Source organism: Hyperolius riggenbachi, chromosome 7 (genome assembly GCF_040937935.1).
Source record: "Hyperolius riggenbachi isolate aHypRig1 chromosome 7, aHypRig1.pri, whole genome shotgun sequence".
Lineage (NCBI taxonomy): Eukaryota > Metazoa > Chordata > Amphibia > Anura > Hyperoliidae > Hyperolius > Hyperolius riggenbachi.
This window is the reverse complement of record NC_090652.1, coordinates 228,427,533-228,446,046: the sequence shown is the minus strand read 5'-3', so window position 1 is coordinate 228,446,046 and position 18,514 is coordinate 228,427,533. Positions and strand designations below refer to the sequence as shown.

General features: G+C 44.4%; 1 protein-coding gene across 4 annotated transcripts in view; it reads left to right on the top strand.

The window, feature by feature from the left end:
* Positions 1-18,514, top strand: part of LOC137524891 (putative methyltransferase DDB_G0268948) — a 118,758-nt gene that overhangs the window by 89,190 nt on the left and 11,054 nt on the right. For all 4 annotated transcript variants that reach the window (XM_068245379.1, XM_068245378.1, XM_068245380.1 and 1 more), the window contains 3 exons: positions 229-442; positions 10,252-10,352; positions 17,750-17,887. In XM_068245379.1, the coding sequence (XP_068101480.1) occupies positions 229-442; positions 10,252-10,352; positions 17,750-17,887 (453 nt within the window). The remainder of the gene's footprint in view (positions 1-228; positions 443-10,251; positions 10,353-17,749; positions 17,888-18,514) is intronic.

Sequence of the window (18,514 nt, the reverse complement as noted above, 5' to 3'; positions counted from 1 at the left end):
ATGAAAGTAACACTGCCTAGGTATCAACCTTTTTCTTTGGTTTGGTTTTATCTATTTAAGTTCAGCTTTCCTCAAAGCAGATTTTTTTTTTCATCAGTTATTAGGAGAAAAAGACATTCTGTCCAGATACAGAACCATAACATTCATCGGCCCAAGTGCCTTAGTGGTAGATGACCCAGCATATTTTACACCAAGAACATTAAAAGTTTTTTTTATTTTTTTCTGTAGGGTTGCCTCAGCTGAGCAGATGCCACTGGAAGATGAATCGGTGGACTTGGTGAATGCCGGCTTTGCTGTTCACTTTTTTGATCAAGATAAGTTTTTAAGTGAAGCAGTACGAGTAATGAACAAGAATGGCTGCCTGGCGCTTCATGCCTGCCATCCATCTATGCAGGTTGAATATAAGAATTTGTCACAAGACCTGACACAAGTCATGCATGAGGTAAGTTAAAAACCAGTTACTGAATTAAAAAAAAGCCAAAAGAATATCCAGTTCCCAAAGAGAGCGTTCCAATTACTAACAAAACAATAGACATGGGTTCTTCATTAGGAAACACATAATTTTTTTTTCTAAACTGGTACTACACGCTTTTACAAATTTTATTTATTTACAATAGCAAAATGTTCTCCTCAGAATGACCCTAAATGCTGGAGGTGTAACCATAAAAAGGTGACTTAATACATATCTTATGGAACTGTTCACAACTAAAATCCTTTTGGAACTGTATGCAAATTATTATTTTGAACATTGTAGGCAGGGCTGGTTTAAGGGGCCCTGGGGCGCCAGGGCAAACTTAATCTGTGGGGCCCTCCTCTCCCCCCCCCCCCCCCCCCCACACACACACACACACACAGTTTCCTCCTGACCACTAATAATAATAATTTGCCTCACCAGGATTGCACTTTTATTTAACTTTCCTGTATGACAAGAAGACACCCAACACTAGGGGAAGAGGGAAACAAGGGTGAATGAGGGAGGGCTGGTGCACACCAAGAGGGCTTCTGAGCATTTTTCAAATGGACAGTGATTTGAAAAGCGCTTGGCTAATGTTACCCTATGACTGTGTTCTCACAGCAGGCAGCAGCATTGTGATTTTTTTTAAAATTACAAACGCACAGCATGTAGTATGTTTTTGAGCGATTCATTCGAAAATCTCTCTGTAAAAAAAAAAAATCACTTCACAAAATCGCACTCACAAATTGCTAGCGATTGCTATTGTGATTTTGGCATGCACTAGCCCAGAGAGAGGAGTGGAGAGAAATTGAGAATAGCCTGAGATGGAGCAGAGAGCGTATCTGTATTGCAGTCCCACATCACACAGAGGCTATTTGCCTGTAATATGACTCCTGTCCAGTCTCTCACACAAGTCAGAAAGCAGCCCTCCTGGAGTCTAGGGACTGTCAAAAACTTTTCAACTTGTTTAACACCTTATCCACAAATGCAGTCATTTATAACAATGGGGAGAGACCAGACAGATATTTTCCCACAGACCCTCCAGGCAAGCTCTGCATCATGCTGTGTATATTTACCAGCTTGCCTGCCCTGGAATTGCACTTTTATCTGCTAGCCTAGTGTTTCACATTGCCTTACAACAACAAACCTAAATACACCAGGCACTGGACCGGCCCTAAATCACTGAATAAAAGGCGGCCTGGGGGGAGATTGCCCCCCTTCCCCCAGCACTAGAGAAAGGGGCAAAACAAGGGTGAATGAGGGAGAGATGAGGAGTGGAGAGCTTGAGATAGGGCTGGTGCACACCAGAGCGGTTCTGGAGCGTTTTTTAAAACGTTTGCAGGGGGGAAACCGCTTGGCTAATGAAAGTGAATGGGATGGTGCACACCAGAGCGGCTCGTTTTTTCCACAAATGCAAACTCGGGGGCTGCAGCATTTTTGAGATTTCTGAGGCATTTCTGCCTCAATATAAAGTATAGGAAAGTGGAACACCGCTCTGGAAAAAGCTAGATCAGAGCGGTTTTCCAGGCGTTTTTGTTACAGAAGCTGTTCAGTAACAGCTTTACTGGAACAATATATGAAATCTGCTACACAAAAACGCTCCAAAAAATGCTAGGCATGTTTAGAAAACCTCTCTAAACATGCCTAGAATCGCTCTGAAATCTGCTTCAAAAACCTCTAGCATTTTGCAGATCTGCTACAGGTTTTTGGTGTGCACTGTCTGGGCCATAGAGCAGAGAGCATATCTGTATTGCAATCCCACATCACACAGAGGCTAGTTGCCTGTAATGTGTTTCCTGTCCCTGCCAGTCTCTCACTCAAGTCAGAAAGCAGCCCTCCTGGAGTCTATGGACTGTCAAAAACTATCTGTGAAATACCTTATGTAGCTGTCCACATCAGTCTTTACAATAGTGAGAGAGCTGAGTTTTTCCCACAGACCCTGCAGAAAGCAAGCCTCTGTACAGTTACCAGCTTGCCAGCTGCTTCAGCGATTTCAGGGAATTGTTTTAAAAGGTACAGGAGGTATTCCAGACATCCAGCTAGCCATTCACCTTTTCTTGCACACAGTCACAGCATGTCTCTATCCCTCAGCCCCCTCTCCCAGGAGATCAGGGGACATCTGCAGGCTGAAAGATAAGATGCAATGCACAGTGAGTTAAGGTGCCCATACACTCGTCAGATTGGCAGCAGATAGATAAGAAATGCATCTGATGATCTATCTGATGCGTTTTTAGAACATTTTTTACCAGGATAGAATTCCAATAGATTTCAGTTTGAAATCTATTGAAATTCGATCTGATGGCATTTTTTTGCCATCAGATTTCCATTAAGGCCAATGCAAACTGATAAGCAATCTCATCAGATCGACCTAGATTTTCCACCCTGCAAGTTCGATGGAAATCCATCGAAATCGATCGAAATCGGCCGTCGATCGGTCGATTGGCCAACCGATTTGCAATCGATTGATCGATCGATCGATCGGGATCGATCGGTCGGCCAGAAAATCGGCTGAGTGTATGGGCTGCTTTAGACTCACCCAGATGTGTCCATGGTACTGGCTGCTTCCAGTCTTGTCAGCAGAACACACAGACACAGCATGGCCCCTTCCCTCAACCCCCCTCTCCCAGTGCAGTGAGTAACACAGACTCACTGAGATGTGTCTATGCTCTGGGCTGCTTCTGCTTCACAGTCTGCCCCCCTGCTTGTACACACAGACTCTATCACTATACCTCACAGATCTGCAGCCGCTGAATGCCTGAGGGTGGGCAGCGGAACTTCCTGAAGTGTGCTGGTAGGCGGGGCAGCCTGCATACACTGGGCTTGAACTTTCAAGCCTCTTTAGTAAGAACAAATAAACAGCAGTGGGGAAAACCACTCTATCAGCAGGGGGCCTTTGAAGTGGTGGGGGCCCTAAGTCAAATGCCTAGCCTGCCAGAATGGTAGCGCAGGCCTTGATTGTAGGCTATCATATACTTTAAAACCCAGCTTTGGCCATATTTCTATTAGACGCTAACTTTATCCTGAGAGAAGAAAGAACCAAAGTGATACATCTGCTATGTACCGCAAGACACTTAATCTTGGCAGATTGGGGGAAACCAGAGCCATATTCACTACATCAATTACTACCAATTTGTAATCACACACTAACACTGGAATGGTATGCAAGAAATAGGGTAAAGTATTTAAATACACCCAAAGAAATCTCCCTAATACAGCTAGGCATTCATATAGCAAATCCTTCCTAATTTCCCGCCTCCCCCTTCGGAAATGTAAGAAAAGTAGAAACTCTGACTATAAAAATAAAAGTGTATAACCATATGATATGTCTTGAAGGCTTTGATGCTCTGATTCTTTGATATCTTGACCAGGGGTGATTTTCTGTGGCGCCTATGGGCGTGGTTAAATTAACCGCGCCCAACCACATAACTACACCCACACCTTCCACCTCTTTACGCATGCATGTGATACCCCATTCCTACCCCTCTACCATGGGCTTGCTCCTGGCTGGCTTTGGCTGCCTGCGAGTCTGCTAGTCTCTGGACTGACTCAGGCTGAGAGGCTCTGCGAGTGCGACGCAGTCACACACTGCATATTTATGGCTGCCTGCGGCCACCCTACTCTCGCTCGCTGACGTCAGCTCCTCCCCCCTGCCAAGCCCAAGGTGGGCTGCCTGTATCTTTCCCGTTGCGCCGCGCAGCCTGCCAGTGTTGCCAACCTTTCACGTTATTTTTTTACTGACAAATACCTACAAATTTACTGACAAAAGATCTTTTACTGACAAAATTTCCCCACTAAATGCACATAAGAGACAGCTTTTCCCCTTGTAAATACACATAACAAGAGACAGCTTTTCCCCATGTAAATACACATAACAAGAGACAGCTTTTCCCCATGTAAATGCACATAACAAGAGACTGCGTTTCACTAGTAAATGCACATAACGAGACTGCGTTTCACCAGTAAATGCACATAACAAGAGACCACTTTTCACCAGTAAATGCACATAAGAGACAGCTTTTCACCAGCAAATGCACATAATAAGAGGCAGCTTTTCACCAGCAAATGCACATAATAAGAGGCAGCTTTTCACCAGCAAATGCACATAAGAGGCAGCTTTTCACCAGCAAATGCACATAATGACAAACCGCCAGTGTCCCCAGAATATATAGCCAGGGATATATGTGCTCAGTATATGTAGGCAGGGGGTATATGTGCCCAGTATATGTAGCCAGGGGGTATATGTGCCCAGTATATGTAGCCAAGGGGTATATGTGCCCAGTATATGTGGCCAGGGGGTATATGTCCCAGTATATGTAGTCAGGTATATATGTGCCCACTGCCCAGTATATGTAGCCAGGGGGTATATGTCCCCAGTATATGTAGCCAGGGAGTATATGTGCCCAGTATATGCAGGCAGGGTTATAAGTCCCCAGTATATGTAGTCAGGGGGTATATGTGCCCACTATATGTAGCAGGGGGTATATGTGCCCACTATATGTAGCCAGGGGGTATATGTGCCCACTATATGTAGCCAGGGGGTATATGTGCCCACTATATGTAGCCAGGGGGTATATGTGCCCACTATATGTAGCCAGGGGGTATATGTGCCCACTATATGTAGCCAGGGGGTATATGTGCCCACTATATGTAGCCAGGGGGTATATGTGCCCACTATATGTAGTCAGGGGGTATATGTGCCCACTATATGTAGCCAGGGGGTATATGTGCCCGGTATATGTAGCCAGGGGGTATATGTGCCCGGTATATGTAGCCAGGGGGTATATGTGCCCACTATATGTAGCCAGGGGGTATATGTGCCCACTATATGTAGCCAGGGGGTATATGTGCCCACTATATGTAGCCAGGGGGTATATGTGCTCACTATATGTAGCCAGGGGGTATAGGGTCCCCGTTTAGGTAGTGAGTGATAGGAGCGCCCCCCCCTCCCCTCCTCTCCTCTCCTCTCCTCTAGCCGCTGCCGCTCCCCCCTCAGCTTTCATTAGCTTCAGACCTCAATCAGCGGGCGACCCGACCAGTAAGAGGGCGCCGGACGCACCCGCCCTAAGTGATGTCACTTCCGCATATCAGTGCGGCGTGCTAGGTCTTAGCGCCCGCCCGCCTGATCGAGGTCTGACGCGGCGCCGGCGGCCGGCTAGGAGGAGGGAGCTTCGGCCACAGGGGGAGAGCGACGGCCGGGCGGCGCCTCTCAGAGGCAGGCGCCTGGGTGCCTTGCACCCGCAGCACCCGCCCAGGCTCGGCCCTGCTCTTGACACATTAATGCTAAACTATGATGCGTTGTCATTATGTTTATTACGTTTGTTATGCTAGCTATATGTTACATGCTGGCTAACATTATTTTCAGTTAACTTTTTTCCTAAGATGAGACACAGTTCATCATTAACCACTTCCCAACCACAGGTTTTTCCCCTTAAAAACCAGAGCAATTTTCATATCCCGCTTCTTTCATTAATTTGCCAATAACGTTATTGTTGTTCATCACACAGAAATGATTTATATATTGTTTTTTTCACCACCGATAAGGCTTTCTTTGGGTGGTACTTTTTGCTAAGAATTTTATTTTACATACATTTTAAAGGGAATAAGAAAAAAAAATGAAAAAAAATCATTTTCTCAGTTTTCGGCCATTATAGTTTTAAAATAAAACACGCTGCCGTGATTAAAATCCACACTTTATTTGCCCATTTGTTTTGGTTATTGCAATGTATAAAATATTTCCCTAGTACAATGTATGGCGCCAATATTTTATCTGGAAACAAAGGTGCATTTTTTCAGTTTAGTGATTTTTAATTCCATATATCTAATTAAAATCTCTTATTAGCAAAATTAACAGTAATATTCCTTCCTGATGTACATATTAAAAAGTCTATAAGTTAACTATTTGTTTTTTTATATTTTTAAATGGTGTTTTTTTTTTTTAAGTGTTTTATTTGGGTAACTATAGGAGAGGAGTGTAATGGGTTAAAATGTAATAAAAAAGTACCGTATTTCGTGCCGTAAGACACTCCGGCATATAAGACGCACCCAGGTTTAGAGGACAAAAATCGGGGAAAAAAATAATCGAAACCTGGTCTGGAGCGTCTATATATCAGGAGCATCTTGTACATGTCCTCCCCAAATGGTGTCCTCCTATGTTCCTCATGTGTCCCCCATGTGTCCTCCTGTATGCCCCATGTCTCCCCCTGTGTTCTCTGGTGTAACCCCCTTGTCCTTCCATGTCCTGGACTACCTCCTGTGTCCTCCTGTCAGCCCCCTGTGTCCTCCTGTCAGCCCCCTGTGTCCTCCTGTCAGCCCCCTGTGTCCTCCTGTTAGCCCCCTGTGTCCTCCTGTTGGCCCCCTGTGTCCTCCTGTCGGCCCCCTGTGTCCTCCTGTCGGCCCCCTGTGTCCTCCTGTCGGCCCCCTGTGTCCTCCTGTCGGCCCCCTGTGTCCTCCTGTCGGCCCCCTGTGTCCTCCTGTCGGCCCCCTGTGTCCTCCTGTCGGCCCCCTGTGTCCTCCTGTCGGCCCCCTGTGTCCTCCTGTCGGCCCCCTGTGTCCTCCTGTCGGCCCCCTGTGTCCTCCTGTCGGCCCCCTGTGTCCTCCTGTCGGCCCCCTGTGTCCTCCTGTCGGCCCCCTGTGTCCTCCTGTCGGCCCCCTGTGTCTTCTTGTCTGCCCCCTGTGTCCTCCTGTTAGCCCCGTGTCCTCCTGTTAACCCCCTGTATCTTCTTGTCTGCCCTGTGTTCTCCTGTTAGCCCCCTGTGTCCTGTAAGCCCCCTGTCCTCCTGTCAGCCCCCGTGTCCCCGATGTGCCTGGCTCGTGTCCCTGCCTGCGTCTCCTCCCTCCCCCTTGTGTCTCTGTGGACCGCGTGCGAGCAGTGGCAACAGCTTACCTCCTCCATCTTGCCCGCGGCGATTGAAGACATCCGGCTTCTCCATGCGGCTTCCTCTAGTTTCGGGCTTCTAATGACGCGTCATTGATGACGCGTCATTACAAGCCGGCACTAGAGGAAGCCGTACGGAGAAGCCGGATGTCTTCAATCGCCGCGGGCAAGATGGAGGTAAGCTGTTGCCACTGCTCGCACGGGGGGCCACAGAGACACAAGGGGGAGGGAGGAGACACAAGCAGGGGGGAAGCCAGGCACAGTGGGAACAAAGGCAGGGAATCCCCGATGTCGGCGGTTCGTATCGGCGGGCGTTCGTAAGTCGGGGATTCCCTGCCTTTGCCGTATAAGACACAGGGACTTTTTCTCTCCACTTTTTGGGGAGAAAAAGTGCGTCTTATACGGCGCCAAATACGGTATGTATAACTATATATAAAGTGTATGTGGGAATGGGAATGCGGGATGGGAACAAGCTGTTCCCAGTCACTGATCACCTTATCGGCAGAACTGCGGTGGAAATGAATGGTGGAGATTGTGAGCGGCGAGGTAAACAACGCGGGTACGTGTATTTACGCCCCTGGTTGTGAAGCATTGTGTATAGGGGCATACATACACGATGCGGCAGGTGTGTAGGAGTTAATACTTGTAATTGTATCTTCTACAAATGTTGACCATGTTAGTACATTGTACAAATGTTCAGTTTTGAATAGAATGCATGTATTGCTATTTCTTTCAAAATACCAATAAAAAGTACATTGGGAAAGCCAAAAGAAAAGACAGGTGCTTTTGTGGCAAAATGTACTTTAATTTTCCATACATGAAATATTAAAAAAAATTCAAGTTGGGCAGTATACCTTTCAATGAACACCTGTAGCTAAAATCAGATTTCACGTTATTCAGGATGGATCAGTGGAGTATAAAATATGGTTGGTTGCGGTGTGAATTGTCCTCACATCACTGCTCTGTGTAGTGCAGCTAGACCAGGGGTATCAAAGTCAATTACATTAAGGCACATGTGTCGAACTCCAGGCCTGGAGGGCCAGATCCATGCCAGTATTTAGGATGGACTGAGAAAGAGAGGAATGTGTTCTACCTGACTAACCACACCTTTCCTTATTCAGACCCATCAATTGATTTTAGCTGTATCAAAAATGTGTGAGGATCTTGACCAGTTTGACATACCTGCATTAAGGGATTCAGGTTAGCCCTGTATTTATACGGGGATCCATTTTGGTGTTGAGAACCATTTGAATCTCCTCTTGCAAACTACACAAGTATATATTTAAAAGTCAATCTTGTATACAGTTTGAATAAATACATTTATGATAGAAGCATAGGAATAGATTAACCTTGATAAGGGATTGGTTCTGTAAAAGTATCAGCAGTGGTTTTTTTATGGCCGATTGAAGCTGTGTTTTCTGCATACTCTGGCACCATTTGTCTCCTCACTCTGAAGATATCTGAACAGTAGGGGTACAGGTACCGGTACCAGCGTGTGTGCAGCAGTATGGTGTGTGTCAGGGTGTGTGTGAGGATCTTTCGGCAGTTGTTTTTGAGTGATTTTAGGTGAAGTTGTTGTTTGTGCAAGCTTATGCTGCATGTCACTTTGTATGATATTAAATAAAGGTTTTTGTATATTTGGTATCCCCTGAGCTCTTGCACTACTTTTGTTTATCGCATACATTACCTGAAGCCTGGTCCCGGGCATCTTCTCCGCATCACGGCATCCGCGCATAACTTTGTCTCTCCAGTGTTCAAATAGAGCGCCCTCTATTTGTACTTCCGCTGTCACTGCAGTGACACAGGAAGTTATACACGGATCGGATGCCGTGATGCGGAAGGTGATGCGAAGAAGATGCCAGCCGGGAGGTGATGCGGAGAAGATGCCGGGAGCCAGCTTCAGGTAATGTATACCTGCGTCGATCGTACGCCGCTAGCGATGCGCTCCCTACCTGCGGGCGATCGACGGTAATTTCAGAGCGATCAACGGGACCGATCTATTTCGGGACGAAATACATTGAAATTTAGCGTTTAGGGTGAACGACGTGACAGCAGATTCGATCCCAGTGATCGAGTCTGTCGATCGGCGGGTAATCGGCCTAGTGTATGGCCAGCTTATTGAGGTTAGGCCAGGCTAATTGAGGTTCAGACCTGATCTGCATGCTTGATCCGAGTCTGTTTAAAGTAAGGGCAGAGGATTAGAAAGTAAATATGTAAAAAAAAAAGTAAATATGTCAGTCTCCAAATTCCTTTCACTTTTGGTGTGTTTTAACGGGAAGCTCCATACCTCCATACCTCCATACCAATCGTGGTATGGAGGCTGTCAACTCAGTATTGGGAAGCGAAAGAGAAGGTAGGCAGTAGTGGACAATGAAAGGAGGGTAGGGCTGGCCATATTCAGTCACCTTTTTAGCACAAGCCAATAATAGACATGTACCCAAAAATCTATCTTAAAGCGAACCTGAACTCAGAACGTCTTCTCTGCTCTAAAAGATACACAACAGCATAATAACATTTTAAAGAAAAAAACATTTCTTTGTTACAGCTGATACAAATCCTACAATAGATCTGCAGTGTGTCTACTTCCTGCTTTCATAGAAGCAGACATATAGTTAATATCCTGTATTTTCAAATTAGCTTCTCTGCCATGGCAGTCATCTGACACAGCTTTAGGATCAAATTACAACTTGTGATTAGTCACAGGTAAGGGGTTATCAGACAGGCTAAGCTCTCTAAATACATACATGGTGTATTTCTCTGTTTTCCTTCTGACTATGCAAGAGTTCAGGTCCACTTTAAAAAAGCCATGCAGAGGTCCAGATTTTTCTTTTTTGTAACTGAATGAATAAGAGAAACAAAATAAAAGTTCCATGTTATACAGATTACGTATGACTGTTTATATCTATATCTATATTGTTTTTAGGCTATGGCAAATATATCAAAGTTTGATTGCAACAGTTTTGAACATTTGAGTTCTCAGTACCAGAGCATATATGAGGCTGTCCCTTTAAAAGACAAGAAATGGTGAGTAGTTGCCAATTTCTAATCAACCGTATAAAGTCAATGTTTGTCTTATGAATTTTTTATTAACTTTGAACTAAACTTGAATCCACCTGAGCCCATGTCTGCCATATTTTAAAAACCTGAATAGCATTGGGGTAGATTTATGAAAGCAATTATGGGTGCTTTTTCTACCTATTTCCTACCTATCTAATCACAAATAGAAGAAAGTAGTGCATGTGCATGTGTGCTGAGCGTAAATTCAAAATTTACAAAATAAGAAGACTCTGCACTAGTTTTGTGTGTATTTTGCAAAATGGCATACTGGTAAAAGAGTGCGAAACCAGTGCAAACCTCTATTACAAATAAGAAATGGTTGATACCACTTCTCAAATGCGGACAAAGCTGCCACACTGGGGACTAGATTGTAAGCCGTTACTGTATGTGTTGGTGTATTCCTGGCACTAGATGCAGGGTGCACAAAAAGCCTAAACCACACTACCTGTGCCAGGGAGTAAGCTGGGCACATAGGTTCAAAGAAGTTTTAATTTTTAATTTAGACAAACGTTAAAAGCACAAGGCAGACATTGAGGTATAGACAGCGAGAGCAGAAGTGAGTTTCAGCATGCCTGAGCATTCACTCCACCCTGCTCTAAAGCCTGGTACACACTTCCCATTTCTAATTGGCCAATCACTTAGAAACTTTACCTCCATGTGGTATGAGGGCCAACAGATTTGGAATACCATGAGCTGATTGTGCAGGTAAAATCGTCCAATACTGCATGGAAGTGGTTAAATTGGCCAATCAAAATTGAAGGTGCATAGCAGGCTTTAGAAATGCTCTTACTGCTGCTAGTTTAGTCTGTGGGGGCCTGTCATGTGCATTTGATCTGTGGGGGACGTGTAATGTGCATTTGATCTGTGGGGGACATGTCATGTGCATTTGATCTGTGAGGGACAAGTCACATGGATTAGGTCTGCGGGGGACCTGTTATCTGCATTCAATCTGTGGGGAACATGTTATGGTGCATTTGATCTGTGGGGAACATGTCATGTGCATTTGATCTGTGAGGGACTTGTCAGGTACATTTGATCTGGGGGGACACGTCCTCTGCATTTAGTCTTTGGGGAGCATGTAATATGAGTTGGGTCTGTGAGGGACATGTCACGTGCATTTGACCTGTGGGGGACATGTAATGTGCATTTGGTGTGTGGGGGACATGTCATGTGCATTTGATCTGTGGGGGACATGTCATTTGCATTTGGTGTGTGGGGGACATGTCCTGTGCATTTGATCTGTGGAGGACATGTAATGTGCATTTGGTCTGTGCAAGACATGTTATCTGTATTTGACCTATGAGGGACATGATACCTGACATTTTTATGTGTGAGAACATGATATCTGAACATGAGGTGGGCGTGCTATCTGTTGTTAGCAGCATGTACAGTGCTGCCCATAATTATTCATACCCCTGGAAAATTTTGACTTAAAGTTACTTTTATTCAACCAGCAAGTCATTTTTTGATGGGAAATGGCATAGGTGTCTCCAAAAAGATAATACGACGATGTACAAAAGGCATTGTTGTGGAAAAAATAAACATTTCTCAGTTTTTATTTCAATTTGAGCAAAAAGTGTCCAGTCCAAAATTATTCATACTCTTCACAAACTGTCAGTCTGTGAGAAAATCCAAAGTTCTATACCATTCCAAATAGTCCAAGCTGTTCTAAAGCATCCTAATTACCCTGATTAATTGGGAACAGCTGTTTTAAGCAACTCAACAGAAAAACAGCAGCTCTCTGCAGGTGGTTTGTGGACAGTCATGGCTAAGGCAAAGGAGCTCAGTGAGAACATGCGGCTGCACATTGTGGCTGCTCACAAGTCAGGAAAGGGCTACAAGGCCATATCTAAATGTTTTCAAGTTCCAGTGGCTACAGTGTAAAGTATTATTTAAAAATACAAGATGTTCTGCACTGTGGAAAATCTCAGATGACGTGGTCGGAAGCCAAAAGTGACACCTGTGCTGGCCCGGAGGATAGTGGGAGAGGTAATAATCCAATCCTGGTGAATTTTGGCTCTGCTGGTGGCAATGTCTCAAGGCAGACAATCCAACGGACACTGCACACTGCTGGGTTCCACTGATGTAGAACAAAGAGGACACCACTTCTCCAGATAAATATTGTAGCATTTAGTGTGCATGTATATTTGTATGGGGGTGGGTTTTCTTGCCTGGGTTGACAAAAATGCCAGAAAAGGCAGTGATCACATGCATAAGTTTATAATGCAACAATTGTTTGTGAAGTATGAAAAAAGATAGTTTCACTTCATGGACACTACTATACTGCAGTTGTATGTTCCTCCCAGTCTTACAACAGTTAAGTTAATTGTCCCTTCCTTCACCCCCCCCCCCCCCCCCCCCCAAAAAAAATAGTAATACATAATAATGGGCATAAGGATACTGTACACACAGCAAACTGTGCTGACACTACTGAAGCAACACTAATACATTTGAGTCATTTTAATGACCGTTTCACTACCATAACTAATTTAACAACATTTCATGAAGCAGCTGGAAAGCCTTGGGAATTTTAATGAAAATCTTGCGAGCATGCCGCCTGCGATTTAGCCTAGTGGCAAGGACCATCACACGGTGGCTGAGGTAAAACATCGAAGTATTGTTGTGGTCTCATTGGTTCTTTCTGTTTTGTTATTGATAACCAAAGAAAATGGATGAATATACATCTTTAAAGACAAGTTCTTTTCATAACCAGAATGTGGATTGAATCCTTTGCTCTTATATAGTGTCAACAAGTAAAAGTTTTAACAGTGGTTAGGGCTGTAAGTGTGCCTTTCATGGGCAGGAAATGGCTCCAGCTCATTTTGGTGTTCAGTTGGCCATTGCAGAAATGAAATCTTCATGACTGGTAACTCTAAACTGAGGTTGTTCTAATAATGCTAAAGTCAAAAAGTCATGGGAAAGGAGGTTGAGCAAACCCCAGGCTTTACACCTGTATTATTTTTTACAGGCATATAGCTGATTTGGCATTTTTAGTCCACCAAGAATTTTTTGTAAAAGATCCAGTATTTTGAAATACAAAATAGCCCATTGCAGGTTGATTATGGCAGTATGGCAGCAGCAGTGTTCTGGCCTCTTGGGGTACAAAGGTCTGGTTATGAGAAACAGTCCATCTACTGGAAAAAATTCACTGAGAAATTGTGCCAGAATGTTGACAGACTGAATTTCTCACTGATCAGTTAGAAGTTCCCAATGACAAATATCATAATACCTTTGAGCAGAGGACAGTCTTCCTGAGAACAAGGCGACCTGGTACAATAATGTTTTAGGTCCCAACCGAAAACATTGAGGGCCCTTTTACACTTGCAAGTAATTGGTACGTTGTGTTATTTTATATTACCACAAGGGGCTGCAAAAGCAATAAGTCTATGGAGAATTTCACACTTATCGTGGTGCGCTGGAAGTATCCGTGCCAATGCAAGGGCAGCCTGTTACCTCAAGCACCGCGCTTAATGCACGGTGCTTGGAGCAATAGAAGTCTATAGGCGATGCACGTAGTGTATACAGAGGAACACAGTGCATTGCGACATGCATGCGTGGACCGACAGGAATCCGAGTGACTCAATTCCTGCCCAGTAGGGAGTGCGTCACTGAATGGGGGCATATGACCCTGTCAGTGCACTCCCCCACAGGGTCATATGATTGTAGTTTTTTGCTTTGCAGTGGGATGCAGCAGGAGCATCTCACCACAAAATAATGTATAAAACCAGCCTAAGATGACGCTCTACAAGACATCCACTTCTAAAGTTACATAAACACATGCGATAGCCATCCGCTGATGATGTTTCAGCTGACGATCACTGTGTGTGAACCTTGGTAGCCGATAAGTCTTGCTTGGGCATCAGGCATTGTTAAGGATCCTGTCGAATTATTAACGACCCCTGATGCCACAGCATGACCAATTACAATGCTACCAATTGCTGACCAAACTCCAGCTGTTCCATTGTTCGCCAATTGTCCTCCCTCCATCCACCTGTATAAAAACACAACACATCGCCAGAGTCTAGGCTAGCGATGTCTCTGTACAGCATCTTTCCCCAAATTGTCTCCTGAGGGACAGTTTCCCGATCCTTGATGGTTGACAATTATTGGATGTATGTATTTAGCTAAAGACAAAAGGCTGAGCTTGGCCAGAAACTTTAGTATAGGAGTAAACGTTAACAGTGGAGCAATGATACCAGAAAATTTCTATCTGCTTTTACAACAGAAGTTGGAAAAGCCAGTGAAAGGTTGGATGTCTTTTACAGTCATTGTAAGGGGGCCATTTCAGAATGACAGAGCTCAATTGTTATTTAGAGAGAATGATCCTATACTAGATGGTATATATTTACTCCTATATGCACAGGAAGAGCGATCTAGATAGGTGATGTAAGGCTGGTGAAAAGGAATTCAAGGATGGATAAGTGGTGCTGCTCTGTATTAACCACTCACTGTGGTTGTAAAGCATCTGTACGGAGAGGGACGGGATGGGGAAAAGGGAAAGAGCGCACTCAATTTTAATAAAACAATAGCAAAATGCCTCTCCGTGTAGAATTCTCACCTCTAGCTTGTTTGCCAGCTTGAAAAAGGGAGAAAGGTCTCCTGAAACGCGTCGCCTTAATAAACCTTTTTTTATATTCATTTAGACACGCAGTGTGTCTGCTTACTACACGCAAGCCAGCTCATCACTCACTTTTTATATCTCGGCCGCACTGTGTAAAATCCTCTCGCAAGTGTCCGTTTCAATCTAACCAACTCTCCGCTGGAACGCCAATGCAGAGTACTCACCTGCGGGGTTGTTATTTCCATCAGCCGCCACAGCGCTGAGTGTTATCTCCGCAAGCGCCAGCCTCTTGCCTCCTATATCACCTCTCCCTGGGTAGCCTCTCTCCCTCTCTCACACAGTTTCCAGGGACAGTGATGCCGCACAAGTACTCCCCGTCAGCCAGAATGCCGATCTCGCTATAACCTAGGTGAGGCGGCGCATATGACTGATTGCCAGAGACACTGGGTGCTTAGTCCGCTATGCTTTACTGCAATCTCTCTCCTCCATCTCTCCCCACTGTACCACTCTGCACACCCCATAACAACCTACCCCCACTTTGGGAGGACTAAAATTTAGGTATAAGCCAGTCCGGTTATCCTGTCCAGGAGGACTAGTGCAGAGTATCCTGTGGATTAAAGGAGACCCTACACGGAGGGAGCTAACCTTTGCAGCCAGCGTTCCCGGCTGATAGAGGGAAGAAAGCGTTAATACTGATAAACCCTACGGGCAAGTCAGCAACTCTTAGAGGTGAGAATACTCCACGGAGAGGTCTTTTGCTATTGTTTTATTGAAATTGAGTGCGCTCTTTCCCTTTCAGTCTTTTCCCCATCCCGTCCCTGTCTATACAGAGCTCAATTGTTATCCTATCTGGTTAGATCATTTAACTAAGATATTGGATACTACGCCTCTTGAATTCACAGTTTTTCAGTTTGAAGTAGAGGCCATGTGTACTTCGTTTCTGCAGCCCTTAATTTATACAGGTCAAATGTATTTATAAAGAGCTGGAGAAGAGCCGTGTATCATCTAAGTAGTTTATCCAGAATTCTCCTCATTTCTTTAATGATTCTGACTCTTTGTGATCATATAGTATATATTTTTGCACACTAGCTGTGTCCGGTCTTTCCTTCTTTCAGCTGTTGCATAGGCATGTTCATAGCTTCCCAAATGCTGCCTATCCATATTAGCATCTGTCTTCCTCTTCTTTTTTTCCCCTCAATTTTTCCAAACTTCAATAATTTCTCCAGGGATTCCGGTCTTCTCAATATGTGATCATAGTATTTGAGTTTTAATAGCAGTATCAATCCTTCTAGGAAACTCTCTGACCTTATTTCTGTAAGTATTGACTGCAGAAAACTGTAAGGGCCCGTTCACACCTGAGCGGGAATCGCACGATTCCCGCTCACGGCAAACCGCTAGCGGTTCTGCAAGAACCGCTACACAATGTAGCGAGTGGCAGTGTTCTCACTGCCGCGGTTGCGGTTAGCGATAACCGCAACCGCGCCGCATGCAGCGGTTTGCCGGCGACTAGCGTTCCGCAATTTGCGATCGTGATTAATCGCGATCGCTCCAAAACCGCCGCAGTGTCCAGTGATTTTTCCGCGCTAATTGCGGGAAAATCACTCCCGCAAAACGCCGGCGGTAATCGTCAGCGTTCTGCGGTTCTAAGTGTGAACGGGCCTTAGAGGAGGGTGGGACAGCACCCATGAACAGAAGGCATGCCCAAGCTAACAGCATTCCACACCACTGGAGCTGTCACGTTCAGGATTCAGGTCAAGCAGGCACCACCAGTGTAATTATAGCTTCTTTATTGATCACATAAGGTTAAACGCAGCGATAATTATGTGATCAATAAAGAAGCTATAATTACACTGGTGGTACCTGCTCGACCTGAATCCTGAATGTAAGTATTGGCTTCTGGCAGTCCAGGGAGCCTAGAATACAGTATATCAATAAGCAGAGAGGAATGTTACATGGCGATGGACTCCAGCTAGGAGGTGAGTAGCTTATAGCCGCACAAAACTCTGGGCTTGAGGACAGGTGAAGTAGGAGGCAGGGATCATGGTGGCAACACCAGGGGGGACAAGAATGAGGCTCCCTAGGGGACACTATAAGGCACATGGGACACCAAAGGGGAACACAATAAGGAACGGGGGGGGGGGGGGGGCAAGGGAGCACAAAGGGAAATACAAGGCAGCACTAAGAAGGCAAATAGAGGGACAGAGTGGAGGCACAGGGGGGCAGAGGAGGCAAAGAGGGGGACACTGGAGGCAAAGGAGGGCACAGAGGAGGCACGGGGGGAAACACTAAAGGCAGAAAGAGGCACAGATGAGGCACAGGGGACAAAGGTGTAACAGCATTCCGACTTAACAATGGATTCAGGTTACGAATGAACCCACAGTTCCTATCTAGTCCATTAACCATAGACTACCTGTACGACTTTATTTTGTTTACTAGCTATACTGAAATGTTTTAATTACCGGTAATCATGGTAAGATGTTTACCAATGTATTTTTGCTTCAGGTAAAGTGGTTTGTGGAACTGTGAAACGCGTGTCAGGCTTGTTTGTCACCTTCCATTAAGTTAAGACTTATTGTTCTTATTCCCAATTTTTTTATTGTTCAATTAGTATTTGCATTGTCTCCTAAAAATCCCATTTCTCTTCTGTCCAATATGACATTTTCCCTTTGTAAGATTCTTTACTGTCTGTTTTTAAGTAATGGGTCAAACATTGTGTATTTTATATAAATGATGTATTCAACACAAGCAATTCATTTCACATTAAATTAAATTTAAAATTATTATTTTTTTTTTTAATGTTTAGGATCACTGACATAACAGAAAAGGTATCAATGTCAACGGCAGGCCTTATAGGATTACTACAGGCAATTTGCTGTTTCCAGATTTTTAAGGATAAAGATCCAAATGGAGCAAATGAACTACTAAAAAATACAGAGCAGAGGTAATGAAATATTATTTTGCATTTAGAAAATGCTGACACTAGGTGTTAAAGGTGTTGACCATTTAGTATTTCTTTATGTATGGATCATGTTTGTAGCCAGGACTGGTAGGTCCAGACATCAGATTGTATTCAGACTTGTAGAGGAAAGAAAAACACACAGGGACCACGGAAAGTCCAATCGCATGTAATAAAGTAAGGTACTGAGGATATAGGTATTAACAGTAGAAAGTTATACTCACAAAGCTGGGTTCCTAGAGATGCAACCACTTGGAAAAGAGCATGTGGGGAAGTACCGTCCCATCTCAGCCTTGTGAATGAAATCCAGTGGTCACTGCTCTAAATAGGGCGGGTCTCACTCTAGGTAAGATCGTAAAGTGTGACCCTTGGGTGAGGGTCACTGGTCAATACTGAAGGGTGGAAGGAGGCGCCCAAGGGTAAAGAGGCTGTATACTGTATATCGTGTAAAGAAAAAAATTATAAAAAAATGATGGTAAATGGGTCTTACCTTCAAGAACTACATCTCAAGAATACGATGTTCGAAAAAAATGTATTGTTGTTGTTGTTATTATTATTATTATTATTATTATTATTATTATTATTGTATTTATAAAGCGCCAACATATTACG